The sequence below is a fragment of the Trematosphaeria pertusa genome, assembly GCF_010094035.1.
Source record: "Trematosphaeria pertusa strain CBS 122368 unplaced genomic scaffold BU26scaffold_1, whole genome shotgun sequence".
Lineage (NCBI taxonomy): Eukaryota > Fungi > Ascomycota > Dothideomycetes > Pleosporales > Trematosphaeriaceae > Trematosphaeria > Trematosphaeria pertusa.
Genome location: NW_022987212.1, coordinates 2583081 through 2609172, shown reverse-complemented (window position 1 = coordinate 2609172; position 26092 = coordinate 2583081). Strand labels below are relative to the sequence as shown.

Genomic DNA, 26092 nt, shown 5'->3' with positions numbered 1-26092 from the left:
ATCTTATTCGCCGCATAGTAACCCTGTAGGTGCAACGGCGCGAACCCTCCCGCCCCTCTCCACTCGTCCATTTCTCGGACAAGGTCGTAATCTAAGATGCAGGTATCCTGTTGAAGTATCCGTAGCCCAACCGAGATGACACTTTTACGACGCCATGCCGAAATTGGCAATCCTCAAATACGCCGTCCCAAACCCGGAAGAAAGTCGTCGACGGACCTTGTCATATGAACGCCGATGTTGAGATCGCTCATAAATCTCTCAACCCCCATGACCACTAATGCAGGTTGAACTTTTTGGTATCATGAACACATTACACACATTACACGCAGCTGTTGATGTGCTGCTTAGCCAGTCGCGTTGATGAAACATGACCGGAAAAAGGTGCCAAATGGCGTGCTTCTTACGAAGCGTACTTCTCGCGGTAGAACTTGGCAGCGTTGACCATGTTGGTCAGCGCAGCCTTGGTCTCCTTCCACTGACGAGTCTTCAAGCCGCAGTCAGGATTGACCCAGAGCTGGTCAGGCTTGAGGTAGACCAACATCTCCGCGATGCGGTCCTTGATCTCCTGCTCGGAGGGTACACGCGGCGAGTGGATGTCATAGACACCAGGACCGATGTGGCGGGGGTACGCCTTATCCTCGAAGACTTTAAGGAGCTTGGCATCGCTCTTGCTGTTCTCGATAGAGAGGACATCAGCATCGAGAGCAGCAATGGCGTGGAAGAAGTCCTGAAATTCAGAGTAGCAGAAGTGCGAGTGGATCTGCGTGGAGTCCTTGACGCCTGCGCAAGCAAGCTTGAACGAGTCGACAGCCCAGGAGAGGTACTTCTCGCGCTCCGTGCCGGCACGGAGGGGAAGGCCTTCTCGGAGAGCAGGCTCATCAACCTGAATGACGTAGATGCCAGCAGCCTCAAGGTCGATGACCTCGTCGCGGAGAGCAAGCGCAAGCTGCTGAGCCTGCACAGACTGATGCACGTCGTCTCGGGGGAAGGACCATCGGAGGCAGGTGATGGGTCCAGTAAGCATGCCCTTCATAGGCTTCTTGGAAATGGAAGCAGCGTACTTTGACTCTTTGACGGTCATTGGCGCAGGTCGGGAGATGTCGCCAACGACGATAGGTGGTCGGACGCAGCGGGAGCCGTAGGACTGGACCCAGCCGTTGGTGGTGAAAACGTAGCCGTCCAACCGCTCACCGAAGTATTGCACCATATCGTTCCGCTCTGGCTCACCGTGGACGTAAACGTCAAGGCCAAGCTCATCCTGGATCTTGATGACATCCTCGATCTCCTTCTCGATGAACTTCTCGTACTCCTCGGCCGTGATGTCACCCTTGGTGAACTTGTTGCGCTGGATACGGATCTCCTTGGTCTGAGGGAATGAACCAATGGTGGTGGTTGGGAAGATGGGGAGGCTGAGATGGGCCTTCTGCTGGGCATATCGTGCCGGGAATTCCGATTTACGCTCATGCATCTCTCGGGTCACCTTAGCCTGGCGGTCCTGGACGGCCTTGTTGTTGGTGCGCTCGGATGAGGCGCGGGCCTGCATCGACTTCGCGTTAGCCTCGAGAGCCTCACGAACAGCGGCAGGGCCATCGGTGACCGCCTTAGCAATCACAACGACTTCGGAGGCCTTCTGTACGGCGAAAGAAAACCAATCCTTGACCTCCGCAGGCAGCTTCTTCTCGCTGTCCAGAGAGTGCGGGGTGTGCAACAGCGAGCTGGAGGTAGCGACGATTACACGGTCCTTTCCGATCTTCTGGATGGCAGTCTCGACGAGCTCGATAGCACGCTTGAAGTTGGTTTTCCAGATGTTGCGGCCGTCAACCACGCCGGCAGAGAGAATCTGGTTGGAGCCGAGCTGGCCGATGACGCTGTCGAGCTGCTCTGGGTTCCTCACAAGGTCGATGTGGATACCATAGACGCTCTGGATGCTGGGGAAGACGTCGAAGTTGTGGACGATGTCACCGAAGTAGGTGGCAAGAACGAGATTGGGCAGGCTACCGCCAGCGAGCTTCTCATAAGCGGGCTTGAAGGCGTCCTTCACCTTCTGGGGAAGGTCGTACACTAGGACGGGCTCGTCAATCTGCACCGTCTCGGCACCGGCAGCCTTCAGCTTCTCAAGCAGCTCGACGTATACCGGGAGGAGCTTGTCAAGGAGGGAGATGGGGTCGACCAACTGGCCACGGTCGGCCTTACCGAGGGCGAGGAAGGAGACGGGGCCGATGAGGACGGGGCGGGTGACGATGCCGGCTTCCTTGGCCTCGAGGAACTCAACGACGGGCTTGGGGTCGGCAGCAAGCTTGAAGGTCTGGCCATCCTGAAAGGTAGGCTTGACATAGTGGTAGTTCGAGTCGAACCACTTGACCATTTCCTGCAGGGATTGTTAACCATCCATTCCGCGCCGCAGTTGTGGCCCAACTTACCAAGCTAGGAACGTCGACGCCGTCCTTTTGGTGACCGCGGCCCATGGCGAAGTACTCGTCGAGCGAGTTCAGCCCATGCTTCGAGTAGCGCTCCGGAATAGCCTATCGCTGTCAGAATCCGAGAATCTGTCAGCATGATCGCTGCGTCCATACATTGAAGAGCTGGATGTGGTCGAGGATGTGGTCGTAGAAAGCAAAGTCATTGCTGGGGATAATGTCGACGCCGGCATCCTTCTGGATCTTCCAGTGCTCCAGACGCAGACGCTTGGCCTCCTTCAGCAGCTCGTCCCGCGAGAGCTTGTCGGCCCAGTATGCCTCGTTCGCCTTCTTGAGCTCGCGGTTGCCGCCCATGTGGGGGAACCCGAGCACCGATGACTGCACCATGACGGGGGATGTGATGAAAGGAAGGGAAGTGAGTTATGGGGCGTCTTGAGGGCAATTGATGGAGAAGAGTGTGCAAGGGAAGAATCTGAGTTGCGAGAAGAGGGGAGGAGCAGGAGGAGGAGGTGAGACGAAGCACAATATTAGGTTTGGCGGTGGTGTGCTTGTGTCAGTGTTTTTTGTTGGCTTCTGCAGGCGGGGTCTGCGCTAGGCTACTTTTGGCACACCGCCTTCACCAAGATGCCCGATGTCCATCACCCTCCTGCCCCTCACGTCACATTCAATATCGAGCATTGCCCGCCACCGGGTTTCGAGGCCGCCCGCATGCAGTAGCCTGTCTTTCCGGGATACGTTGTCTGTCTGGGGCGCCATGTGCTGCTGCAGAGCGCAGAGACAACTGCGAATCTCTGCCCCGACTTCGGAGACTTTCGGGGTTGTGGAGAGTTTTCTTATCGATACATAACGCACATGTGGCACTTCTGCCAATTGCGGTCCAGCAAAGACCCGAGCCTGCGCCAGGGAATATTCGTCTCAGGTCTGCCGACTGAGGGCGCCTTACTAAGCGACGCTCAGGCTTCGAAGCTCAACACCAAGAGCGACATCGCGAAACCCACCGTAGATCTGCACTTCCATCCCTGCGCAACTTATCATGTGCCTGCACAATTCCGCGTCTGCTCTTCGTGGCGGAGAAGTCGCCGGCGGAACTTGGGCCGAAGAGCTCCACAGCAGCTGTCCTTGTCCCACTTAAGGCGCGACCCCGCCATGGTGCGGCGGCCTCTTCACTTCAGCTTGAACCTTTCTTTTTGCTACACACTTCCTGATTGCTATCGACTTTAGTAGCAATGTCTAGACCAGCACCGACGCGTGCAGCTTCCACGAATCTCGGCGGTGGCTCGAACTTCCGAGCTCTTGAGGGCAGGGTGGGCATCATCACCGGAGCTTCGAGAGGTACGAACGGCGTGCAATTTGAACCACTTGCAGCTCACCGTCGTCAGGTATCGGCGCCGCAATTGCGCGCAATCTCGCCAGCAAAGGCTGCAACCTCGTCCTCAACTACACGTCCGACTCGTCCACCAACATCACCGAAGACCTCGCCGCCGAGCTCGAATCCGAACGTGGTATCCAGACGGCAATTGTGCAGGCCAGCATGGGCTCTGAGAACGGACCGAAGCACGTCGTCGAGGTAGCGAAGAACCACTTCAAGCACCCCAAGACGGGCAAGTTCCAGCTGGACATCATCATAAACAATGCGGGCGTGGCCGGCAACAGGCTCATCGAGGATGTGGACTGCGAAGACTTTGCCAGGCAGTACAACGTCAATGTACGAGGCCCGCTCCTTCTCATGCAGGCAGCGCTGCCATATCTACCCCACGACCGATCCGGCCGCATCGTGAACCTCTCGTCGGTTAGCTCATCGCTCGGATACATAAGTCAGTCCGTCTACGGCGGGACAAAAGCAGCGCTTGAGAGCATGACGCGGACTTGGTCTCGCGAGCTGGCTGAACGAGCAACGGTCAACGCTGTCAACCCAGGCCCAGTGGCAACGGACATGTACTGGGGCAGCGACGAAACCTTCCAGGCGCGAAACAAGCCCTTCATTGAGAACACGCCGCTCGCGGCACCGAGAAAGAGCATAGACTCTGAGGAGATATATGAGGCGTCAATGAAGGCAGGGGGAAGGCCCGCATATAGCGAGGAAGTTGCCGGTGTCATAGGCATGCTTTGCCTGCCGGAAGCCGGATGGACAACGGGCAGCGTGATTTGCGCTAACGGGGGCATGAGGTTCAGCTTCTAGATGGGGCGTGGTAGTCAGCGCCGCATTTGCATCGGAGTGTGTGCCGCCGTGGGAGGCTGGGCTAAGCACCATGGTACGCTTCTGCATGTGCATGTCAGCGTGCTTCCGTAGCGGCTCTATGTACACGACGGACTGCGGATGCACGCGCAAAACCTAAATGAATGTCCTCTCCGTCGTCTGGCAGGCGCTTGGCACAATCCGTGTAACCCAAGAACCAACCTCCCCACTTCCCAACCGTCATTTCTCAGACGTCACGTCTCTTCCATCCAGCAACCACCCGCCCATCTCCCGTATCTTCGAATCGCTCCATGGCGGCGCCTCCAGCCTACATAGAACGCTATGCGTCTGGTCCGTATCTCTCCGGCGCAGCTGGGCGCGGGCCAAGCGAGCGGTTGCTCCGGGTAACTGTTGTTTACCGGCTGGCATGTGCCGCGTCGGATCGTCGCACTGCTGCAGCTTGGGCTAGTCGCGCCGCCCACTGCATTCCTGCGCAATTCTCCGGAGAACAGCCCGCCGATCTCATTGGCCTGTTTCCTGGACATTTTGCTTGTGACAGGCGTGGGCCGGGCGCCACGGTGGAGGTTGCGCAACGGGTGGCTGGGCCTCTGTTTACAGACCCAATGTCCCGCCTCCCTCACGCATCCGTGCATGAACTGTAGATCTGCCGTACCCCTCGAGCCTCCTCCCAGGCCTCTTTTCGAATATCAACGTCGACTTCTTGTGCTACGCTGTCCCGCCTACCCCACAGCAGCGCATTCGATGGAGGAAGCCGAGGGGCATTCGCGCTGAAAGGTGCTCACCATCCATCCGAGACAGGCCCGACCATGCCTTCGCCGACCACGCCGTCATTCGCGCTCTTGCGTGAGCCCCTCCTATGCGCCTTCGTCCTCTTCTCCGGCGCCACAGCCCAGATGCCCTACAACCCGACCCAGATATTTCGGAGCGGCGCTCTCGTCTACGTCTTCCGACCCTCCTCTGGCTCAACGTCGCAATTCGAGCTCGGTGCGGTCGACATATCGTCCCATGTAGCGGCATCTGCGCTGCCCTACACCGCCCTGTACCCCGCATTGCCCTTTCTCGACGCGAACAACCAGCGCGCTTTCAACCCTATACTTGACAATGGAGACAACATAACGGTATACACCGGGGACTGTTCTACGGGAGCCCGAGGAAGCGAACTCTGGACCTTCATACCTGAGCCGGCAGATAAGAGTGGGAACGGTACCTGGCGACAAGAGGATATCTCCTTCGACGAGGACGGCAGGCATGCTTCTGACATAGGCGCAAACTACCTCAGCGGCGGCATGGCTTTCTCGGCAATCGTCAACGGGAACTCTATGGACACGGAGGTCTACTTCTTCGGCGGCATGTGTCCGTTTCAAGGCGAAAGCAGCGCCAGTTGGCAGTCAGCCGCGAACTATTCCAACCTCATGATCGCGCTCGAGCCATCTAAAAGCACCACAAGATCTCTCGACTACCATCTAGGCGTGTCTTCAAGCCGGGGACCTCCCATTGCAGAAGCGGGCTTCACTCTGACAGGACTGTTGCCGAGCTTCTCAAACCAGAGCGATGGCACCCAAACGCAGCAGCAAAACTTCGTGCTCGTCGGCGGACATACTAGCTCGGCCTTTATCAACACGTCGCAAGTGGCACTCTTTTCGCTTCCGCAGCAGAGTTGGACATTTATTCCAGTCTCGCAGCCGGATACATCTAGGACGGACCTGGCCATTCGAACAGACGTCACCGCTATAGAGCCCCGGTCTGGACATAGCGCCGTTCTGACTCCGGACGGACGGCGCATCATCGTCTTTGGGGGTTGGATTGGAGACATTGACACCCCAGCTGACCCTCAGTTGGCCGTACTAAATGTTGGCGACGGTTATGGAGGACAGGGCGACTGGGAATGGACTGTGCCTTCTACCTCAAGTTCAGGGCTATCGGATGGCTCCGGTCTCTACGGCCACGGCGCCGCAATGCTTCCCGGGGATATCATGATGATTATGGGCGGGTATTCAATGTCTGCGCCCAGCTCACGACGGCGCAGAGCGTCTCCTGCCAGCAATACCCAGACCCTGTTCTTCAATATTTCATCTAACGCTTGGATTACCGGATATTCCCCTCCGCCTGAGGCTACGCCTGCGGAGCCAGTCAAGACAGGACCTCTCTCCACTCCCTCTCAGAAAGCAGGTTTGGGCGCAGGCCTAGGCATTGGCGTGGCTGCCGTTATAGGTTTGCTGGCCTTCTATCTCTGGTATACGAGGAGGCTAAAGAGACAACGCGACCTGCGAGAGAAGCAGCTCCAAGAACTCGCCATGGGCGCACACCGGTACAACCTCGAGTGCATATCTCCCGGAATTGACGGACGAGGAGGCCATCCGAATTACTTGGACGAATCGAGCGATTCGTACTTTTATCCGTCAGTCGGCCGAGCCGAGAGTCAGGGCTGGAGACGAGCGAACGCCCATGATGCAGAGCGAACGGGACTGCTTGTAGAGATTCCTAGTCCAACACGGGGCCTACGGCGCAGTTTGGGTGGCAGAGCAAATACTCCCATGTCGCGGTACGATGAACGTAGAGTCAGGGGCTCAGGCCACATTCATCCTATTGACGAATTGGAAGAAGAGCAGGAGCATGACGGCGCAAATGATACAACCCCCTTGAACGGACGGCCTGAAATGACGGAGCGAATGACAAACAAGGGAGCATCCATCTTCGATAACGCACCAATCCTAGATCCTTTTACGGACAACAGTCGACCGAGCGGGGAACAAAAGAGCGTTTTCCATTCCGCACCTACGTCGCCGATACGAGAAGATGGCCCCGCAGATTGGCAACCATCCGTCGCATTGCACCTGCCACGGCACTCCAGCCCTAACCCCGCCGGTAGAGTTTCACCCACAAAATCCTCAGAACGTACAGGCTCCAACCTTAGTGAGAGAAGTACAAGGTCAACCCTTTCATCCCGCTCCACTGACGGAAGCCTTGGGCGCAGCGCGTCCATGCGCTCTGCCCCTATCCTGAACAACGCGTCACAGGCCAACCCGTTCAGAACGCCAGATGCTAGTCCAACCACAGATACAGCAAATCAAGGTGGTAGTGGCTGGCAAACGCCCATTGACCCGCGCACACGGTCCTTCACCAGTATCCGTAGCAATGGTCGACCCACTACCGCGGGCGCTGACGCGGATTCGTTCACCACGGCCCGGTCGTCGTTTATGGCACTCCAAGCGGAGGGCGAAGCGCTGCTTGGTGGAAACCCAGAACGAGGGAGGCCTGGGACAAGTTCTACGTCCAACGGCTCAAATGGCCCCTCATACCGAGACGCCGAGGGGACCATAAGCGGTGCGGGGACTATCACCGCCGCGACATCATTTACAGATGGGTTCTCTCGCGCAGCAAATGGTAGGGAGAGGAGAAAAAGCTGGCTGGGTAGCGTTAGGAGAGCATTGTCCAGGTCTACGTCTAATGCCGCCCGCACGAGATCACTAACGACACCAACAACTCAGCTGGAATGCTACTCCGATAATCCAAGCCCAGTCAGAGAACCTGGTTCAACAAGCAATCGGAAGTCGTTCCCAGCATCCAATCCTCCGCGGCGAGCGGCTTCGGATGCGAGTTTCTGGAGCAGCAAGAGAGGGAAGCAGGACTGGCTCGACGATGAGCTAGATCCGAACGATCCACGAGCAAGATGGAGGAGAAATAGCGGTGACAACTGGGGCGCACCGGAAGATCTAGCGCTTGCGGAGGAGGAACGGCAACGCCGCGAGTGGAGAGAGCGCAGCAGCCTCCTTGTCAATCTCGCCGACGAGGAGCAGCTCCCTACTCCCCGTACACCCATCCGGCCTGGCGAGCTAGGCGTACCGGCTAGCAGCGAGAGACCGCGCACGCCTGCAGATGAAGAGGACTGGGATGTTGAAGCTGCGGTCGAGCGAAGAGTGGTGCAGGTCATGTTTACGGTGCCCAAGTCAAAGCTGCGCGTCGTCAACGCGGACATCGATCGGAGTAGCATCCTGTCCTTACCGCGAGAGAACTCGAAGGACAGCGATGAGATGAAGGCAGAGTCGAGCGGAAGCCCTGCTAGCAGTACTCCTAATCGCGTCAAGAACCTTGCGGGTCGATACGAGCAGATGAGTTCGCCGAAGATGACGCCGCGGGCTTCTCCTAGGCCTTCGCCATCACCATCCATCAAGTCGCTCAAGGTGCGGGCAAAAGGCAGCTCGACCTCGCTGACTACGCCGACGAAGAGCAGCTCGCCGTCCGCCACAAAGGGCAAGGAGAAGGCCGTTGACGAGTGAGTGACTATGGACGGTAAGCAAGGAAGGGTAGAATATGTATATTCAGTTCGCAATTTGTATTTTGCTATTTCGGCTTGGTGGATTGCGTCTGTCGGGACGGTCGCTTCTTTGCTGGTCGCTTCTTTGCTGGTCGCTTGGTTTAGCGTGTAGCGTTGGGTTGGGTTGGCGTTATAGCGAGACTTGGTCCTTCAAATCTTGCGGCTTTTTTGAGCTTTGAATTTCTTCTTGTAGATAGAAGAATCCTGAAGACGGGTTTACACTATTGCTTTGCACTACTGCTTGAATTGTTCGCCCGCCACAGGTCGGGTGTGTCGCAGATGGACTGGGCCGGGTCGGACAAGGATGACTGCATTTTTTTCGCGATGTCGCAAGAGGGTCTTTTTTGGCCATAGAGGTCCCGAGAAGGCGGGCTCGAGAGGCCGTTGTAAGAAAGGAGTGTGCTTTTGTGCTTCGCAGTTGGAAGTTGGGACTAGGCTACAACGGCTTTGAGCTGTGGTGGCGCGAGGTTTAGGGGTAGGGGCAAAATATACAATGAATGAGCTCTCATGCTCACAAAAGACAGCCCTGCAAAAGGAACATCTCAATTGAGACTAACTAGCATAGGGTATATCCAGTAATCGCATCAACCAAAACAACCATTCCCTCTCCTTCTCCCTCACCCCATCCGATCATCCCACACACAGTCAATATCGCCCTTCTCATCGCCCCTCCACACGCCACCCACCGCATTCCTCGCCGCAACCACAGCCCTGATGTCTGTCCCTAGCGCTGCTGGTCCGCTCGCCACAACACGCGTCCGCCCACTCACGACTGTCTCGCTGATGAACGTATCCAGCATCGACGCCACGCTTGGGTGCTCGTGGTTGAGATACGTGATGCTGAAGTTTGGATGCGGTTTGATGAGCTGTTGCACTTCGTGGGAGTGGGTTGGGAAAGAGGCGGTTGACGACGCTGAGGAAATTTCAAGGTCTTTCTGCGGGGCTGTTGGAGGGTGGACGTGTGTGCGTGTTTCCGGGGCGCGGGTCACGACGATGCGGATGCGGAAGCGTTTTGAGGCGTGGACGGATACGCTGCCTGCGGCTTTGATGGCGTCTGCGTTGCCGCCGATCAGAGGTGCTGAGGAATCGAGCTGTGCTTTTAGAGACGTGAGCTCGGGGCCGATCCAGGCGACATTGTCGACGTGGCGGATTATCCAGATCAGTTCAATGTTTTGTGCTGGCGAGGATGGGTCCGTGACCGCAGCTGTTAAGATGGGCAGCGCGAAGGAGATTCCTGTTCCGCCAGCGATGGCGAGGAGGTTGGAGGCTTCGTTGTCGATGGCTGAAACGCCGTACGGGCCAGTGAGGATGACAGGTGTTTCGACCAATGAGTCCTTCTCGTGCTTGGCGGACTCAGCGAGCGCGGCCAACTTGCCCGTCTCGCCGTTGCGGGCCCGGATGATATACGTGTGCGTTGGTGGCACCAGGGCGGTTGGTGGAACTGAGGCAGGTGTGAACGGATGCGATTGCCAAATGCTGAGCGCGGGGAAGGTGAGGTAGTAGTGTTGGCCGACCTTCCAGGGCTGATGGTTGTGCGTGAAGGACATGCGGATGATGGCTCCTGAGGGATCTTTAAAGGTCTCGACCTTGGATTGGATGGCGCGAAAGCCGAGGCCCTTATTGCCGTCTTTGTATCCCATGTGGATCAGGCATATGCGCAGGATGCGCAGGCCGAGATCGAGCCCGAGGAGACCGAGAGAGGCGATCATCCAGCAAGCCAACTTGTTCCAGTGGCCCCAGCAGGCGCCCAGATATAATCCGGCAACAATGAGGTGGCTCTTGCGGAAGAACTCGTATCCCGTCCAGCGGATCACAGACCTCAAACTGAAGACAAAGAGGAAGGTGATGAAGCCTTGAGCTACAATGCCCCAGATCATGTATGTCTGCTTGATAAAGTCATTGTAGACCTTCGGCTGGGGCTGGTACAGTTTGGCCTCAACGATAGTCCAGAAGATGGTGTGGATAAAGGATTGGACCAAGATGATACGTCCTGTCCAGCGGTGCAGGAAGTTGAAATGCTGGTAAGGCACGCCCGTTAGGAGGCTGAGGATAGAGTCTCGGGTAGAGAGGCCGATGGTGAGTGGTGTCAAAGCATACGCGAGAGCTCCAACGCGGTCCGCAAAGCCACCAAGTCCGGTTCGTGTGTTGAATTTGTCGCTGTTTTTGACAGGGGTAACCCATGTTTTGTACACGATGCCGACAAAGCTACTGATGTCAGCTAAGTCTGAGACGAGCAGGAGGTGCCCTTACGAGAATATAGTCGAATAGGCGCATAGCGTTGCCAGGATAAGAATTTGCAGTCTGGTAGTGTAGGGAAAAAACTTTGGAAGGCTCTCTGGGAGCAGATATCGCCGGGTTGCTGATGACAACGATCTCCAGGCTCGATATGGGGATGATTGTTTTACGCTTTCTTCATTCTTTCGGTGTGGTCGGAAAAGCCTTGCAAGAATGATGAGGAGTAGTATTCCGCCAATGACCGCCCACATAATGAAGGTGTATAGCATAGACACTGTGTGCATCCAGTAGACGCCATCGAGGTACTCGCAGGACCCCGCGTCGTTGGTGCATGGTACAACTCGGCTCGGGTACCTCACAAAATGTCAGCGGCCGGATTAGATGGGGCGGGAGCTCAAAGTACCCCCAGTAGTACTTCAATGATTTTGCGCTGTCGTGATCCTGGATGTGACGGGCGACGAGATGAGGCTCGTTCGCGTTGAAGACCATCTTGGGCGGTTGACGATGCGGTAGCGAGGAGTTGAGGTTTGAAACGCGCCTTCAATGTTTGGCTACGCCTTGCCATGCTGCCTTCTTAAAGAGCAATCTAGGAGTACTGAGCATGTTTCGCAGGACCAGTAGCCAAGACTGCTGCCAAGACAGTGGCACAACCCCGCCGCCGCCAGGAGCTGCCGACTTTTCCTACACGAGTCCGGCGTCCAATTGAGATGGATCCATTGCGTTACCTTGAGCATGGGAGTATCCGCATGGTGGGTGCGTGGGAAGCTTCGGGCCGTCTGTACAGCAGGGATCGACGGCGCTTTGCCGGGAACAGGTCCGAAGTGGGGAAGGATGCATGAGAAACGTGCTCAAACAAGCGCAACAACCAAACTCTTAACTGCCTTCCAGCATTCCAGAACTCTGGGTAGAGATGACGGACAGATTTTGAGCGCCCAGGAAAGACGCCATGCTGGAGGCCTCGGTCGATCCAGCTACTCGCCGCATGTGGCCGCGCACTAAAAAGGACAGTCCGCCGTGCCTTGGACAGGAAGAAACGAGCAATATAGAGGCCTTTCCGCCATTACCATCCTCTTGCCTCCCCTTGGATACCTAGGTGCGCATCGCCAAGTTCAGAGGAGAGTGGAAAGACATTATCCATTCCTTTGGCGCACGTGAATTCTGAAAAATCATATTGGAAATATCAAAAGACCTTCATTGCGTACGGCGAGGGAGCGGCGCAGTTCGAAGCCGACTCTGGGCCGAATCGGCAGATGAGAAGCGGAATCATTCGGACGCCAGTTGCTGGATGACGAAGAGAGGACGGCGAGCCAGTGCTATGGTATCATGCAGTTTGTTCGAGACTGGAGAACAATCAAAGAAGAGACGCGATCGTCGAATGTCGGATGTCGGCTGTCGGGTGTGAGGAGTTGGGAGAGGTCCTGGAGATGTAGAGATTCCATGCGCCATCTGACTAAGCGCCAAGACGAAGCCTGCCCTTTCGAACACATTCTGAGCCCTTCTTCAGCCAAAGGCCATCAAGAACAGCATCCAGCCATCTGCAGCTCCCCCTGTTCTGGGAACGCATCTTTTCGTACCCAGGAGACCGGAAAGTGATGCGGTTGAGCCGCCGCCACGATCAGCCTCCAGGCTCGAGTCAACCACTGCGCGATCCGGCCATTGCAAGCACATGCAAGAAAGGAAACCTACCCAAGGTACCGTGACTGTCTCCTGTAGCTGAAGAAGACTTCCAGCGGCCGAGGGAGTCGTCGCGATATGTGTCATATCAACACCTTCGATTGGCGGGCAGACCCTCCTCACCTGAACCCCGCTTAACCATGTCAACACATGTACACCACCGATACCCTGCAGGCACGGGGTGTTTTTACCTTTCTTGGATGAAGCACCTCTACGAAATCCTACACTATTTTATCACCGCGGTCGAGAGTCCTTGGTCTTCCCGATCGCACGCCTTCCTCTATGCCCCAAGAGTGCTGAGAAATAAACAACATTTGCAATGGCATCTCTCACCAGGACTCTTCCCGCATCGTGGTACTGCAGCTCGCCTCTATATCAGCTCGAGCGACGCTCTGTCTTCTTCAAGGTATGGAATGGACCCATCGCTGCCTGACTCGCCATCTGCTAAAGCGAGGCAGTCCTGGTATCTTCTCGGCCCCTTAACAAGATTTGGCGTGGTTGGAGAGCAGGTAGGCTATGAGATCGCCCAAGTCGCGTTGACGGCCTGTCGGATGTCGGAGGAGCCTCGCGATATCAAGGTCTATGATGAGAATTCTGTATGTCTCCTTCCATTTCTCCGCTGTGTTGTGCTAACCGCCCCACAGGGAGCCGAGCTGAAGTCGTACATCACGGAGACAGGACTGTTATTCTCCACTATCTCCGACGAGGCTCCTTCTTTCGACGACTTCTTCCCCGATCTCAAACCATTGATCGGGACGGTGGACTTCACTAAGCTGCCATATCGCCGAAGCATCAAATACGAGGGCAGCTTCAACTGGAAGACCATGTCAGCTCTCTCTCTGTAAGACCTGAATGATGGCTAATTTTGCAAGGGTCGACGGCTACCAAGAGTGCCTCCATTGCCAGTACACCCATCCCTCATTCAGCGTCTACTACCCGCCAACGTTCTACACGGTCTACAACCACAAGAACTTCTCCCAGCATGTTGCCGATCCGAACAAAGCCGACGATGGACTCTTTCTCTACTTCTTCCCCAACTGCACGCTGAATGTATACGGAGGCGGCATGTCATCTTTCCGGGTGTGCCCGACCGAAAAGCCAGGAGTGACGCGCATGGAATTCGACTATTACCATCTAGAGTCGGGCGACAAGTTCGAGGAGTACTTCAAGTTCGTACGTCAAGTCGCCATGGAGGACTACGAGCTTTGCGAGAAAGCCCAAGAGAACCTCGAGAAGGGGATCTACGCCGAAGGCATTCTGAATCCTGTAAAGGAGACTGGAGTAGCGTGTAAGTGTGCTGCTCCCTCACTGTGTCAAACGCTAACGTATCGCAGACTACCAGCAGCGGGTCATGCATCTCGTTTGCGCCCAACACGAGACAGAAACGGAGTCGGAATCCAGGGCACGCGATGACGATGGCCACATCAATACGGCGATGACCACGCAGCTGGTGGAGCCCACGATATCGTAGCGCTCAGCCGCTCATTTCCAGTGGGCGTGGTGCCTGGGCAATCAGTTAAACGGTCAATGTCAAAGTTTCATTCGTCCAAAGCTACTCGAAGGGTGGAAGCTCCGGGGTCTTTGACGCTCTTTTATCTTGTAGTCTGATTTGGCGTGCATCGAGTGTATTCATCGCGACCAATCAAATGCCTATACGGGAAATGTTAGCCTGAAGAGGAAAAGCGGCTTCTCCACCTCTACGGTCATGCTGATATAACAGGAACATCGTTCGAAAACGTGGAGGCGCACTGCGGCTCGCAATCGTCATTATGGCCTGCTTTACCTCAAGACTCATCCAGCCAACAGGTCAAGCGTGAGGGATTTGATGATGTGTTCTGATACGAGCGGCCCGGCCACCCCGAGGTCCTTGAACACGGCCTTGAATGTTGATGTCCCCGGGTTGCCCGATCGGGCATCTGGTGGTGGATGCAGATAACGAACCCTCAGTATTTGTTCCAGCACATCCGCCGTTTCTTTCTGAGCACAATCTCAAACCGCCTACACCGCGTTGAGCTTGGACCGAGACTACACCGCCTGGCCGACCAGCATGGCCCCGTTTGCCGAAACACCCATCATTTCACTTCGCGATGCTTCTTCGTTTGAAGTATCCAAAGAACCAGACCTCCTCGATGGATGGTGGACCTCGGAGTATCTGTTCTCGCTCGAGCGCCGAGCAATCTTCAGCAAGGTACCCTCCATCGACGATTTGCTCGATACAGCTTCTGATTACTAAGACATGGGTCTGCATTGTGCACCGCAGCCGCTTCACAAAGCCGGGTGATTACATCTCCCTGGAGCTCGCCGGCTTCCCTGTCTTGATCATCCTGGGCAAAGATCGCATCGCCCGTGCCTTCCACAACGTATGCCGCCATAGGGCGTACACCATCACCAAGAAGCCTATCGGCTCTTCTCTCGTTCTTGGATGTCGTTACCATGGATGGTCCTATGACACCATGGGTAACCTCGTCAAAGCTCCTCAGTTCGACGGCATCGAAGGCTTCAACAAATCTGAGAACGGCTTATTCAAGATCCACACTTGCACTGATCGTGCTGGGTTTATCCACATCAATCTCGATGCCGGCGAGTCTCTTCAGGCGCCCAGTTGCGAAGATCTCGTTGGACACGCAGCTGAACACGACATCACGGCCAAAAGTAGGTGGCTCACCGGCTGGGAGTTATGTGGCGCATTCAATTGGAAGACCATCGGTAAGCTGATTCTATCCACATCAACTTATAAGCAAGGTCGGCTAATATTGGCCTCAGGAGCCAGCGATCGCACCGGCATCGGGACGCCGAGCCCGTCCTCAGCCAGTGCTTCGGTCATGGAGTTTCTTCTCTCCGTATTCCGAGGTCCTGGCTTTGCAGTCGACGGGTGTCATACCTTCCTGGCTGACCCCACTACTGTCATACTCGTTTTCCCCTACTCGAACATCTGGGCAACCATGACCGGCTTGCCAGTCTCGGCTTCCGAGACCACCATCAGATGCGACATCTTCTCTCGTGATGGGCTTTCTCTGCCTCCTGCTACTGAAGAAGCGTTGAAGCTGTATACTGCTTCCCAGGCCCAAGCGCTACAGCACCTCTACGACGTCGTGAAGTCTATCCGACCCACTGAAGAGCCGGCGCAGGTGTCTCTCTTGAAGGAGCATCTTCGTCTCGAGCGCCTGGCTGGGTGTGAGATCTTCCCCGGCAGACGCGAAGAAGGAAGAAGCGAGGGCTTCTGCAAGGCCGAGAAGCGTATGTTCCCGTGCAATAGCCCCCGAAATGTCATTGGGAAAGCTGACAATAGCAGTGTGCAATGAGCTTGACAAGCTCGCGAAAGGTGGAAGCGATGGTGCTTATGCGAGGACGGGTTGCGCTCAAGGAGGCTTGGAGTGGTAGGTCGCGGTGCGAGCTTGGTGACACGTCGGCATGTGACTGAAATCTGGCTCATCTTAAGTTTTAACATGAGGTGCTTCTGTGGCTTATGAGCAATCGACTCTCAGTATTTCTCTACTCGTCACTCTTATAAGGCCACCATAGCTCCTTCCATCCATAGTCGCATCTCTCCGCGATGCCGCCTTCACCGTGGCGTCTTTGACCTCGTCATTGGCCCGTCTCTCACACTGCTTACACCGCCATTCCTTTGCTTCACCTACTTCACCTAGACTTGATGTCCTCCATCTCTCAGAACATGATTGGAGGCACCACTTCTTTCTCAACACCTTCTCTCGCACCAACGTTTCTTCCGACGCATCGTGTTGCGCTTTCAGCTCGTGAAAGATGGTGGTCCATCCCGATTGCCCCGGTCTCGAGGCCAGCGTTGTCGTCAACGATGACGTCCTCAAGGAGTATGACGACCGGACGCAGGTACCAGCAAAGACAGTCGAACGTTACGTGGAAGCTCAAACTGGAGCCGAGTTCGAAGTGCACTTCCGCTTCAGCCACCCTTTCCCGACCGATCGCGCCGTGTCCATGATAGTCACCGTCGACGGAAAAGACGTAGACGAGCCTCTTGTGCGATCGCGGGACCTGTGCCGCAAGGTTCATGCTAGCCAGGGTTCCATCTCTAATGTTGGTTCCGAGCACTACGTCCAGAAGTTCCGGTTTGCTGAGTTGGACATCGGTGAGTACTCTCTGATTCTTCAAATAGAACAATAATAAACTGACGCGAAATAGAGGAAGGGGATTTCCAGGCGGTGCCTGAGCATGTCAAGCAAAGGCTTGAGCCGGTCGGGACGATCACTCTCAACTTCTACTTCCTCGAGAATGCGCGCCAGAACACCTGGTTAGAAGTCGAGCGCAAAGAGATACGGGAGCTTGGAACGGTCAGCGAGAAGGCTGTCGTCAAGGGTGCGGCGCTTTCTCATGCAGTCAGGTACGTCTTCTCTTTTCAACTCTTGTGGCTAAACACAGCGTCAACTTACTGTCGTGCAGCCTGGCCGAACCTGAGACAACTCAAAACGTGGAGTACTTTGATGCCGAGTATGCGGACAACGGCGAGCCGTTTTCTACGTTTCATTTTCATTATCACTCAATTGGTAAGCTTCCTCGACTTCGCTCCACTTGCGTGGCTACTGATGTATTTCAGCTGCTCTCAAGGCCCTCTACATTGTGCCTCGCTCGCCCGAACCACTCGAGCTCAGCGACTGTACCGAGGATGTCATCCAGACATCCACTCGAGGGCAGCTGGAGCAGATAGTTGCGCGCTTGAGGAGGCAAGAAGAGGTGCGAGACAGGATGAAGCGGGAGAGGGCCGAATCTGTCACTGAAGTTGGCGACGACGAGATAAATAGAGTGGCTGACGACGACTGCGTGTGCGTTGGCGCTCGTGAGGCGAAGAGGAGGCGGTATGAGAGGAGACTGCCTAGTGCGGAAGACGAGGTGGTCGAGCTGGATTGAAGGTCTTTCCTTGGGTGGCTGGGAAGTCATTGGCCACGCTCGCGGCCGTAAAACAAACAATAGACAACGCGTACTTGCTTGAGACGGGTGAGCTTGAGGCGTTCCCTTCCTATTCGACGATGCAAAAAATGGTCTTCGGGACTACGTCGTTAGAATGAGCATCTACTCGGTGGCTGGTCGATCCGGTTGGTAACCTAGCGGATATGTATTTATACCATATAGGGCCGGGAGTATTCAGATGTCCGACCTAGATATGGAAAGGGAAATCTCCTCACATACGGTTCTTCTTTCCTATGCCGTATGGGTGTCGGTTCATGCTGAGCATAGCCTGTGAAGTCCTTTCTTACTCTTCGCTGATTATGGCACGTGGCGCGGTTCGTCTTTCTCTCTCACCGGAAGTTCGCCCTCCATATCCACTGCACCTTCTACTTTCCCTCCTCCTCTTCTCCACATTCTCACTCTCCTACCACACGCGACACTATCTCTTCTGTTAGGCATTCGAGCCGCCCAAGATGGTGATCCTTCCAGCTTGTCCCGGTCTTAAGGTTGAGGTTGCCGTTGCCGGACAAGCGCTGAAAGAGCACGACGACAATTACGAGACCAACGCAAAGCCGAAGACGGTTACGAAATACGTTGAGGCGGTATCCGGTGCTAACTTCGAAATTGCCATATCCTTTGAGAAGCCGTTTCCGGACAAACATGCCGTCAGGGCAATCGTCTACGTCGATGGTGAAGATGTGGCTAGACCTATTATTCGCGAAAGCGCATTGCTCAAAAGGACCCGTAAGATTCAGGGCGCAACTCTCCGGGTTGAGGGAAAAAGAGTCCTACGCAAGTTCCGGTTCTCCAAGCTGAACGTGGGTGAGTTAATCGCCTCCTTACCCACGAAATAGACCTTCACTCATTCACAAACACAGACCAGTCCGACAATGATTCCATGGTGGAGAAGGGAAGCCTTTCAGTTGGCCAAATAACCGTTGCCTTGAATTACATCAACAACGTGAGAAAGTCGAAGAAGAAATCAGATCACCGAATCCTGCTCGACTCAAGAATCGATGCCTTACCAGCAAAGGATGTTGGCGCAAGTGCACTTTCGCATTACGCGAGGTATACCGTCTAACCGGCACAATGTGCTTTCTGAGAGATGCACAGCTGAGAGAAATAGTCTCGAAGAGCCCAAGCCTGTCGGCGGCAGCTTCTTCAAATTTGACACGGTCGAGAAAGAGCCATTTGCCACCTTCAACTTCATTTACCGCTCCCTTGGTGAGTGATGAGATCCACATGGAACAAATGTTACTAGAGCTAAACCACGCCGCAGCGGGATTGAAAAGCCTCTGCATTGTCCCACGCACCCCAAGTCCCACTCCGCCCCTCCTTCCAACCCCACTGCCGAATGCAAACCCAATTCCAATCACAAGGGTTGCAACTGCACCAAGCAGCCGCTGGACAGCGCTTACTCCGAATGCCATGCACGCCCTTCTCAACCACTACACTGGTCGGAAGAGCAATTGGGCAGGATTAGGTCGACAAGCGTTGGAGGCTCTTCTAGACCATTATAGCGTAAGGGCGCAGTTCATTTTAAGAAGAGTATCGCCGACTGACCCAGTAAGGAGCAAGACGCAAAGACGCGTAATAGCGACATGGACGTGAAGCGCGAGCGTGTGGACGATTTCGAGATCAAGGATGAGGAAGGCGAGTTGACCGTGGTGGAAGAGCGGAACGCGAAACGGCGGCGTCTTCCCGCGAAGAAGAACACGGTGATCGAACTTGATTAAACGGGCGATCGGAGCGCAGAGGCGCTGACTCCATTGGAAGGAGAGCGTCTATCCGCCATTCGATGCCGCCATGGATCCAAACTCGCCTTGCGCGGCGTTGTAATTGGGGCGCACCATGGGACGCATGGCAGCTCCGGGCAGATATCTCCCACAAAAGTTCTTCTTCATATCTCTGCATATTCCGAGGCATTATCTTGCTTCTGGCCTTGGAGCCATAGCCTAGTCTTCTCGACAGGGGAGTTTCGAGGTTACTGGAAGGCGGATGGGACATGGAGCAATAATTCGTCCCCATACGTTTGCCATACCACATTTCCCAGATTCCTGCACCAATTAACCTAAGTTCCTTTTGCTGCAACCTTACATTCCTCCCCTTTTTCGAGATTTCGCGATCGGCCGATCGGGACGAAACGAAAGCACGTGCTAGCGCGTCTCGTCGCAAGGTCCGTGCGTTCGTTGAGCGCGAATCACTTGAAACGCGCACCTTCGCGTTCACACCACAGCTTCATCCAAAGCTCAACGCCTGTTGCTCTCCCATCCAGCCCCAGCACTATCGTTCCTGCCCTGCAACCCGCTCTTCAACCAAACCACTCTTATACCCGATCGGCGTCTTAAGCCCGCAGAAGAACCGCGAGCAGGATGGCGATACTTCCGGATTGCCCCGGCTTGAAGGTTGAGGTCCTGGTCAATGGAGAGGCGCTCAAGGAGTTCGGTGACGATGAAACGCCACCGCCAAAGACGATCGTCCGGTATATAGAAGCGGTGTCCGACGCGCAGTTCGGAATCCAATACGAATGCACCCCTCCCTTCCCGTCCACTTATGGCGTAAAGGCCAGACTTCAGCTCGATGGAGGCGCTGCCTCCAAGCGCATACACGAATCGAAAGGATTGCTCGGCAAAAAGCACAATTTCATGTCCAGGCGATGTCAAATCGATGGGGTTGCCTTTTCTCAGAACTATAGGTTCTCAAAAATTACAATAGGTGATCTAAGGAATCCTTCAACCCTTCATTTGCATGAAGACTGACGATTAGTCGTAGTCGAAGATAGTGGAAGTAGCATCGACGAGACCATGAAGCAGCGATTGGACTACGCTGGCGAGATTCGCGTGGATTTCCAATTCATCAAAAATGTCGTCGAACGACAGGCAAGGCAGGGCAACGAAGCTCCCACGGGCGAGTCAGCTCTACAATGCGTTCCAGCAAAGGCTGTAGGGCAAAAGTCGTTATCTCATTGCGTAAGGTAGGGTTGCTCACCCAGGCCGACGATATTTACCAAATCCTGATAACATACTAACCTTGGAGCACCCAAGCGGTCGAGCACCAAGCGGTCGAGCAGGAGCATGACAACAACCTTGTCATATGATTTCGTCGACCGCAACGATTACTTTGCTACTTATATCTTCAAATACCGTTCTCTCGGTAAGCGTAGCCTCCAGACCTCATTACCCGATCTGACTTTTCTTGTCATTAGCTGCGTTGAGGTCTCTGCGCATCATTCCGCGCACGCCTAGTCCGGCACCTCTAGAGGACAGACCTGCGAAAGACCTCAGTCGGCAGGAGCTTGAACAGCTAGTTGATCGATATCGGGTAAGGCCTCTCTCGAGTTGCAACGATACTCGTCTCACAGCGTTCTAGGAGCAGGAGAAATCTGCGAAGGTGGTCAAGAAGACACTAAAGCGAGAGCGATCGGAAGGTACCAATGTCAAGGCTGAGGAAAGCGACGTGACCGTGGTCGAGGATAGATGCGCAAAACGTCAGCGCCTGCCTACCGCTCAAGACGAGGTGATTATCTTGGACTAAACTTCGCTCGGTCGTAGTACGTCAGCATGAGACTCGGGCTGGGCTTGGTGGTTCAGCACATGTCTTTGCCCTCGGATTGTGGGGTATACCTACACCTCTTCCATGCGGGCATCTCACCGGTTTACATAACATCTTGTTCGGGGGCTGTTTTTTTTATCATCTTCCAGGAGCACCTGCGTCACACTCTTGGCTACAGGTCAGATCCAGGAGTTTCTCTCACGGCGTTTAGAGGATATTGGAGCATAATGTGGTGGCCCCCCTTCCCTAGTTTTCGGATCGCATCGCGCAGTCTTCGACGTAAAAGCTGGTAAGGCTCCTTCTTTGCGGTACCCCTCGATAGGCTGCTACAGTAATAACGATTGCTTTGAGAATCTCTCGCATCGACGAATTCACGAAACAAGGGTTCAGGAACAGGCACAGACGACAAACGCGAAGTGAGGAACGAAAAGCTCGGTGTTTGGGCTGAGGCATTTATGCAAACGACCCCTTTCGTATATCAGTTAGCAATCGTCACCTGGCATGCAGCTCACGCTGGAGGTCCTCAGACGTCTTCCCAAGGTTGAGAGGCGCGACCCCGCACCTGGCGCTAACTGCGACACTAAGCCAAAACAGGAATGGTCAAGGAGTGACTTGTTTCATTCGGGTAAGGACTGGCCATCTCGAGAGCACTATGAGGCATTTTTGGCTTCCACCATATATCAACATCCTCATCCACAGCATAATCGGAAATAACTTTTCGGCCTTCAGACTCCTCTTCCGCTTCGGTACACAGACTCTGTTTGTCTTCATACGACAGTACCCTCAACTTGCTCCACCGCCAGGCCTTATACAGCCATGGTCCCGTCTCCTTCCCTTGAGATCCCGTCCGCCATCTGACGAATTGTCATTGCCGCGACGAGGTCGCGCTGCCCTCGTGGACGGTGCTGATCTCCTTCATCTCGTCTCTCCCGGCGGTCGCAGTGTCAGACGAAGAATTGGGCGTACCCATCCTGTCGCCGGAGGCATCATATTCAGCCTCCAGATCGCCTCTATATCCGCGTTTGGCATCGCGCCTGCGGAAGAAGATTCGCTTCGACCACTTCCAGGCCTCGCAACCGGCGAAGAAGAGGATGGCTTCTACGACAACAACAGCCCATTCCCAGCTGATACCCTGGTGCTTGAACACAGCGTGGTTGATGACGGGAATGTACAGGGTCGGGAAGATGGTGACAAAGCCTGCGATGATAGCCCAGAACAAGAAGGGGTTGTTGCGGCTGTCCTCCCACCATTGGTAGAAGACATGGTACCAGCGGTAGTTCTCGCCGCGAGGGTGCTGGCGGAAGAATGAGCGACGGAAGTTGACCATCTCCCAGGCCAAGAACAGGGCGAACCATGTTAGGCAGACGAATGTCGTAGCTCGAGCTCGGAAGACGAGGTCGCAGTCCTCCGAATAGGCGTTATTGCAGTTCGATCCGAGGTTGCCGTCGCCGAAACCGAAGACGATCAGGACGAATGAAGCGAGGCAGAGGATCGACATCCAGACGCCGTACACGACCATGTCGACAATGAGCTCGACGTTGAAGACACCTGTCTTTAGGTCATGCGGCGGTCTGTCCATGATGTCGGGCACGGCTACTTCCATTCCGAGACCCATGTCAGGCATGCCGCTAGTGGCCATGATGACCCAAAGAATTTGGACCGGAGCCAAGGGGAAGACGGAGTTGCCTGCCGCATCCTTGAAAGCAAGACCGACCAAGAGAGTTGTGGCCTGGGCGATGTTCTCGGCCAGAACGTGAAGGATAAAGCGCTTGATGTTGTCGAAGAGACGACGGCCTTCCTCGACGGCGTTCAAGATCGAAGCGAAGTTATCGTCGGTGAGAATGATATCGGATGCATCCTTGGCGACGTCGCTGCCTGACTGACCCATGGCGATACCGACGTCGGCACGAACGAGCGATGGGGAATCATTGACGCCGTCTCCGGTCATAGCCGCAAAGCGTCCTCGGCGGTGGAGAGCCTCTATCATGCGGACCTTGGTCTGGGGAGTGCAACGAGCGATGACACGTGGAAGAACGGGCAGCTTGTCGACTTCATCATCAGAGAGCTTGTCGAATTGCATAGCCGTCATGACGAGGGACTGCGAAACATCGGCCGCTAGATTTTCGAACCGCTCTGGGATGATGCCGACCTGCTTGGCAATGGCCGTGGCAGTGCCCGGGTGGTCGCCAGTCAACATGTGAACAACGATGCTTGCGCGCTTGCAAGCGGCAACAGCGTCGGCGGATTCAGGTCGTGGAGGATCGTAGAGACCGATGAGGCCGCAGAAGGTGAGGTTCTGCTCAACAACCTCGCGCTTGACGTCGCTGTAGTCGGCGATCTCAGGCTCCGTCCATTCGCGGCTTGCCAGGCAGAGCACTCGAAGCCCTTGATTGGCGAGATAGTCGACGCTATCGTTGATCTTCTTCTTGTCCGCGTCGGTCATCGGCCGGGCCTGGGCGTTCTCGTCCTGGATGTCGACACAGAGGGGAAGCAGTCGCTCAAGAGCACCCTTAGTGAAGACCCAACGGTGAGCATACTTCTCGCGATCCGCAGTGCGCCTACCGTACAAGACCGACATGCGTTTCGAGTCCGAGTCGAAGGGATATTCAGCCAAGCAGTGCCAGTCACCGGACTCGCTGTCGTCGTTGCCACCTACAAGGCCGTGACGATTCCAGCCAAAGCGAGAGGCGAAGACCTGGATTGCAATCTCTGTGGGATCTCCGCGGGCGGTCCACTTGCCGTCCACTAACTGTACGTGGGCGACGTTCGCCATGGAGGCAATGTTCATGTAGCGCTCAGTGGTGGCATACTGCTTGGATACGGCTCCAGATTGCAGTTTCGAAGCTTCCAGGGCTGTCTCGGTCGAGTTCTGGTTGCACGGAGGTCCCTCACGGAACGTAATCTCGCCAACGGTCGGGTCGAAAGGCGTCCGTGTAGTACCGACGCTGAAGGTGCCCCGGCCCGCAACCCAGGCGGCTTTCGCGACCATGCGGCCCTGTGTCAAAGTACCAGTCTTATCCGAGCAGATATTGGTCACAGCGCCAAGAGCTTCGAGACTGTCGAGCTTTCGCACGATGACGTTTCTCTTGCTCATGTGCTTGGTGCCAACGGCCATGGTAATCGTAAGCACGACGATCAAGCTGGCGGGGATCATGCTGAGGCCAGTAGCGACGCCGTAGATGACGACTTCGTTCTTCGAGGAGAAATTGTTGGCCGCTTCAACGATGAGAGCGCAGATACAAGCAATCAAGAACAACAAGAGGGCCAGCTTGGAGAGCTTCTTCTGAAGTGGAGTGCCAGTGTTGATGCCAAGGAAGTGGCCGATAGCGTCGCCTCCCGTGAGGGCCCAGGCCTGGACATAGCGATGGAAACCGGCAGATCCGTCCTCCTTGCGTTTGACGGGCCGGATTTTGGAACCTTGTTTCTTGAGCGCTGCTGCGATCTTGCCGATTTCAGTGCGCATGCCCTTCAAAACCACGTCAGTTATGCAGTTGAAGGACGATTTTGGGGGAGCAAACTTACCGTTGCAATCACAACGCCCTTCGCACGACCCTTGGTCACAGTGGAGGAGCTGAAAGCAATGTTGAGACGGTCTCCAGCGCCGATGTCCTTGTCGTAGGTGCCATGAGACGTCTTCGCCACAGGCAAGGACTCACCGGTCAAGCTAATGTGGGTTAGCTCGCAATGTATCGCCGCAAAGGATCAAGACTTACAGAGCTTCATCGGTCTCCAAGTTGACGGACTCAATCACCCTGCGGTTGGTCAGCACGCAATTCCTCGGCGCCTGCTAGAATAGGTATCGTCGGACCCGTGAAGCTACAGAAGGAACAGCGTTCATCGGGGGAAGCGTGCGTAATACTCACCTTAGATCGGCAGGCACTGTGTTACCAGTGATCAACTCGACAATGTCACCGGGAACGAGCTCGCCCGTCGGCACCACAATTGACTGCCCATTGCGGATAACGCGTGCAGTAGGTGAACCCAGCGCACGAATGCTGCTCAGAGTCTTCTCGGCGCTAAATTCTTGGAAGAAGCCAACGATGATGTTCAAGAGGATGACGAAGGTTATCACACCACCTTCAATCCATGAACGGATAGCGAAAGAAGCAACCATGGCCATGATCAAGACCTTCCAAGGTTAGCTGAGGTTCTCTGATAATAGGGAATGCACGACTTACGAGCGTGAGCGCGTTCGCAACCTGGTGGACTAGGATGCGGAAAGGCTGGACACCGGGCCCTTCATCGAGCTGGTTCTGCCCGTACAGAGCTCGTCGATTCTTCACCTCAGCCTCGGACAGACCGGACTCTTGGTTCACGGAGAGCTTCTGGAGGACATCTTCGAACGGCAGCGTGTGAGCGGGCGCGTCCAGATCATACTGGAGCGGACCCTTCTCGTCGGCTTTACCCATGTCTGTGCTGTTTAGCAGACTCGACCCCGCCTCACGTGACTCAACGTTCACTTCAATGGGCCACTTCCGATTGTGAGAAGAAGACAAGAGATGGAGTTTTGTTTTGGAGGTTTCTCACCAGACCATGAGGATTTTATACATATCTCCGCCGGCGCCGATAACAAGCGCTCCAGACCGCTAGGCACATCTTTCCCATCTCGCGTCTCTAGCGTTTGACGCTGCTGCAGCTCCGACAAGTCTTCACGAGACTTCTCCAGGTTCCTTCTCCTTCCACAGCGCCCAAAAAGCGGGGATTTGCAATTTTGCGGTCACTTGAGAGGTCGATGACATGCCTAGGCAAACACAGTGGGACGGAACTTGTCGAACCTACGTC

General features: G+C 55.3%; 10 protein-coding genes across 10 annotated transcripts; 7 read left to right on the top strand and 3 right to left on the bottom strand.

Moving 5' to 3' along the window:
* Positions 1-62: 62 nt before the first annotated feature.
* On the bottom strand, positions 63-2911 carry BU26DRAFT_445339 (cobalamin-independent methionine synthase). Its single transcript, XM_033824585.1, has 3 exons — positions 2574-2911; positions 2421-2522; positions 63-2368 (listed from the first exon to the last, which is right to left on the bottom strand). The coding sequence occupies exons 1-3, from the start codon at positions 2802-2804 to the stop codon at positions 401-403; spliced, it is 2301 nt and encodes a 766-aa protein (XP_033691504.1). The 5' UTR covers positions 2805-2911; the 3' UTR covers positions 63-400.
* Positions 2912-3402: 491 nt separating this feature from the next.
* On the top strand, positions 3403-4750 carry BU26DRAFT_23306 (NAD(P)-binding protein). Its single transcript, XM_033820903.1, has 2 exons — positions 3403-3749; positions 3797-4750. The coding sequence occupies exons 1-2, from the start codon at positions 3644-3646 to the stop codon at positions 4594-4596; spliced, it is 906 nt and encodes a 301-aa protein (XP_033691503.1). The 5' UTR covers positions 3403-3643; the 3' UTR covers positions 4597-4750.
* A 373-nt stretch (positions 4751-5123) lies between these two features.
* BU26DRAFT_513311 (uncharacterized protein) lies at positions 5124-9350 on the top strand. The gene has a single exon (XM_033827595.1). It carries the CDS (start codon positions 5421-5423, stop codon positions 8889-8891), a length of 3471 nt encoding a protein of 1156 aa, XP_033691502.1. The 5' UTR covers positions 5124-5420; the 3' UTR covers positions 8892-9350.
* On the bottom strand, positions 9141-11674 carry BU26DRAFT_513310 (uncharacterized protein). The gene is made up of 3 exons (XM_033827594.1): positions 11568-11674; positions 11180-11518; positions 9141-11134 (listed from the first exon to the last, which is right to left on the bottom strand). Exons 1-3 carry the CDS (start codon positions 11651-11653, stop codon positions 9547-9549), a joined length of 2013 nt encoding a protein of 670 aa, XP_033691501.1. The 5' UTR covers positions 11654-11674; the 3' UTR covers positions 9141-9546.
* A 1283-nt stretch (positions 11675-12957) lies between these two features.
* Positions 12958-14597, top strand: BU26DRAFT_23329 (Bet v1-like protein). The gene is made up of 5 exons (XM_033820906.1): positions 12958-13244; positions 13297-13434; positions 13483-13664; positions 13711-14126; positions 14173-14597. The coding sequence occupies exons 1-5, from the start codon at positions 13158-13160 to the stop codon at positions 14307-14309; spliced, it is 960 nt and encodes a 319-aa protein (XP_033691500.1). The 5' UTR covers positions 12958-13157; the 3' UTR covers positions 14310-14597.
* A 211-nt stretch (positions 14598-14808) lies between these two features.
* On the top strand, positions 14809-16380 carry BU26DRAFT_513307 (ISP domain-containing protein). Its single transcript, XM_033827593.1, has 4 exons — positions 14809-15026; positions 15073-15544; positions 15602-16075; positions 16131-16380. The coding sequence occupies exons 1-4, from the start codon at positions 14886-14888 to the stop codon at positions 16217-16219; spliced, it is 1176 nt and encodes a 391-aa protein (XP_033691499.1). The 5' UTR covers positions 14809-14885; the 3' UTR covers positions 16220-16380.
* A 220-nt stretch (positions 16381-16600) lies between these two features.
* BU26DRAFT_472790 (uncharacterized protein) lies at positions 16601-17888 on the top strand (the record flags this gene model as incomplete). Its single annotated transcript, XM_033825447.1, has 4 exons — positions 16601-16943; positions 16997-17195; positions 17255-17358; positions 17409-17888. The coding sequence occupies 4 exons, from the start codon at positions 16601-16603 to the stop codon at positions 17717-17719; spliced, it is 957 nt and encodes a 318-aa protein (XP_033691498.1). The 3' UTR covers positions 17720-17888.
* Positions 17889-18231: 343 nt separating this feature from the next.
* BU26DRAFT_599171 (uncharacterized protein) lies at positions 18232-19637 on the top strand (the record flags this gene model as incomplete). Its single annotated transcript, XM_033835079.1, has 5 exons — positions 18232-18580; positions 18637-18826; positions 18885-18982; positions 19038-19279; positions 19330-19637. The coding sequence occupies 5 exons, from the start codon at positions 18232-18234 to the stop codon at positions 19492-19494; spliced, it is 1044 nt and encodes a 347-aa protein (XP_033691497.1). The 3' UTR covers positions 19495-19637.
* Positions 19638-20130: 493 nt separating this feature from the next.
* Positions 20131-21292, top strand: BU26DRAFT_557938 (uncharacterized protein; the record flags this gene model as incomplete). Its single annotated transcript, XM_033832510.1, has 5 exons — positions 20131-20473; positions 20531-20727; positions 20803-20911; positions 20964-21079; positions 21128-21292. The coding sequence occupies 5 exons, from the start codon at positions 20131-20133 to the stop codon at positions 21290-21292; spliced, it is 930 nt and encodes a 309-aa protein (XP_033691496.1).
* Positions 21293-22175: 883 nt separating this feature from the next.
* BU26DRAFT_472786 (putative sodium P-type ATPase) lies at positions 22176-25719 on the bottom strand (the record flags this gene model as incomplete). The annotated part of the gene is made up of 5 exons (XM_033825446.1): positions 22176-24776; positions 24833-24974; positions 25024-25062; positions 25174-25439; positions 25489-25719. 5 exons carry the CDS (start codon positions 25717-25719, stop codon positions 22176-22178), a joined length of 3279 nt encoding a protein of 1092 aa, XP_033691495.1.
* Between the last annotated feature and the right edge of the window lie 373 nt (positions 25720-26092).

Excerpts from the sequence above, each read along its gene's own strand:
- BU26DRAFT_513310 (XM_033827594.1), bottom strand. The coding sequence starts at position 11,653 with ATGGTCTTCAACGCGAACGAGCCTCATCTCGTCGCCCGTCACATCCAG. Across the intron at positions 11,519-11,567 it reads TCATTGAAGTACTACTGGGG|GTACCCGAGCCGAGTTGTAC; the intron begins GTACTTTGAGCT and ends ACATTTTGTGAG. Across the intron at positions 11,135-11,179 it reads GCCTATTCGACTATATTCTC|CTTTGTCGGCATCGTGTACA; the intron begins GTAAGGGCACCT and ends TGACATCAGTAG.
- BU26DRAFT_513311 (XM_033827595.1), top strand. The coding sequence starts at position 5,421 with ATGCCTTCGCCGACCACGCCGTCATTCGCGCTCTTGCGTGAGCCCCTC.
- BU26DRAFT_23329 (XM_033820906.1), top strand. The coding sequence starts at position 13,158 with ATGGCATCTCTCACCAGGACTCTTCCCGCATCGTGGTACTGCAGCTCG. Across the intron at positions 13,245-13,296 it reads GACGCTCTGTCTTCTTCAAG|TCCTGGTATCTTCTCGGCCC; the intron begins GTATGGAATGGA and ends AAAGCGAGGCAG. Across the intron at positions 14,127-14,172 it reads AAAGGAGACTGGAGTAGCGT|ACTACCAGCAGCGGGTCATG; the intron begins GTAAGTGTGCTG and ends AACGTATCGCAG.
- BU26DRAFT_23306 (XM_033820903.1), top strand. The coding sequence starts at position 3,644 with ATGTCTAGACCAGCACCGACGCGTGCAGCTTCCACGAATCTCGGCGGT. Across the intron at positions 3,750-3,796 it reads CATCACCGGAGCTTCGAGAG|GTATCGGCGCCGCAATTGCG; the intron begins GTACGAACGGCG and ends CACCGTCGTCAG.
- BU26DRAFT_513307 (XM_033827593.1), top strand. The coding sequence starts at position 14,886 with ATGGCCCCGTTTGCCGAAACACCCATCATTTCACTTCGCGATGCTTCT. Across the intron at positions 15,545-15,601 it reads ATTCAATTGGAAGACCATCG|GAGCCAGCGATCGCACCGGC; the intron begins GTAAGCTGATTC and ends TATTGGCCTCAG. Across the intron at positions 16,076-16,130 it reads CTTCTGCAAGGCCGAGAAGC|TGTGCAATGAGCTTGACAAG; the intron begins GTATGTTCCCGT and ends TGACAATAGCAG.
- BU26DRAFT_445339 (XM_033824585.1), bottom strand. The coding sequence starts at position 2,804 with ATGGTGCAGTCATCGGTGCTCGGGTTCCCCCACATGGGCGGCAACCGC. Across the intron at positions 2,523-2,573 it reads ACCACATCCAGCTCTTCAAT|GCTATTCCGGAGCGCTACTC; the intron begins GTATGGACGCAG and ends TGACAGCGATAG. Across the intron at positions 2,369-2,420 it reads GCGTCGACGTTCCTAGCTTG|GAAATGGTCAAGTGGTTCGA; the intron begins GTAAGTTGGGCC and ends CAATCCCTGCAG.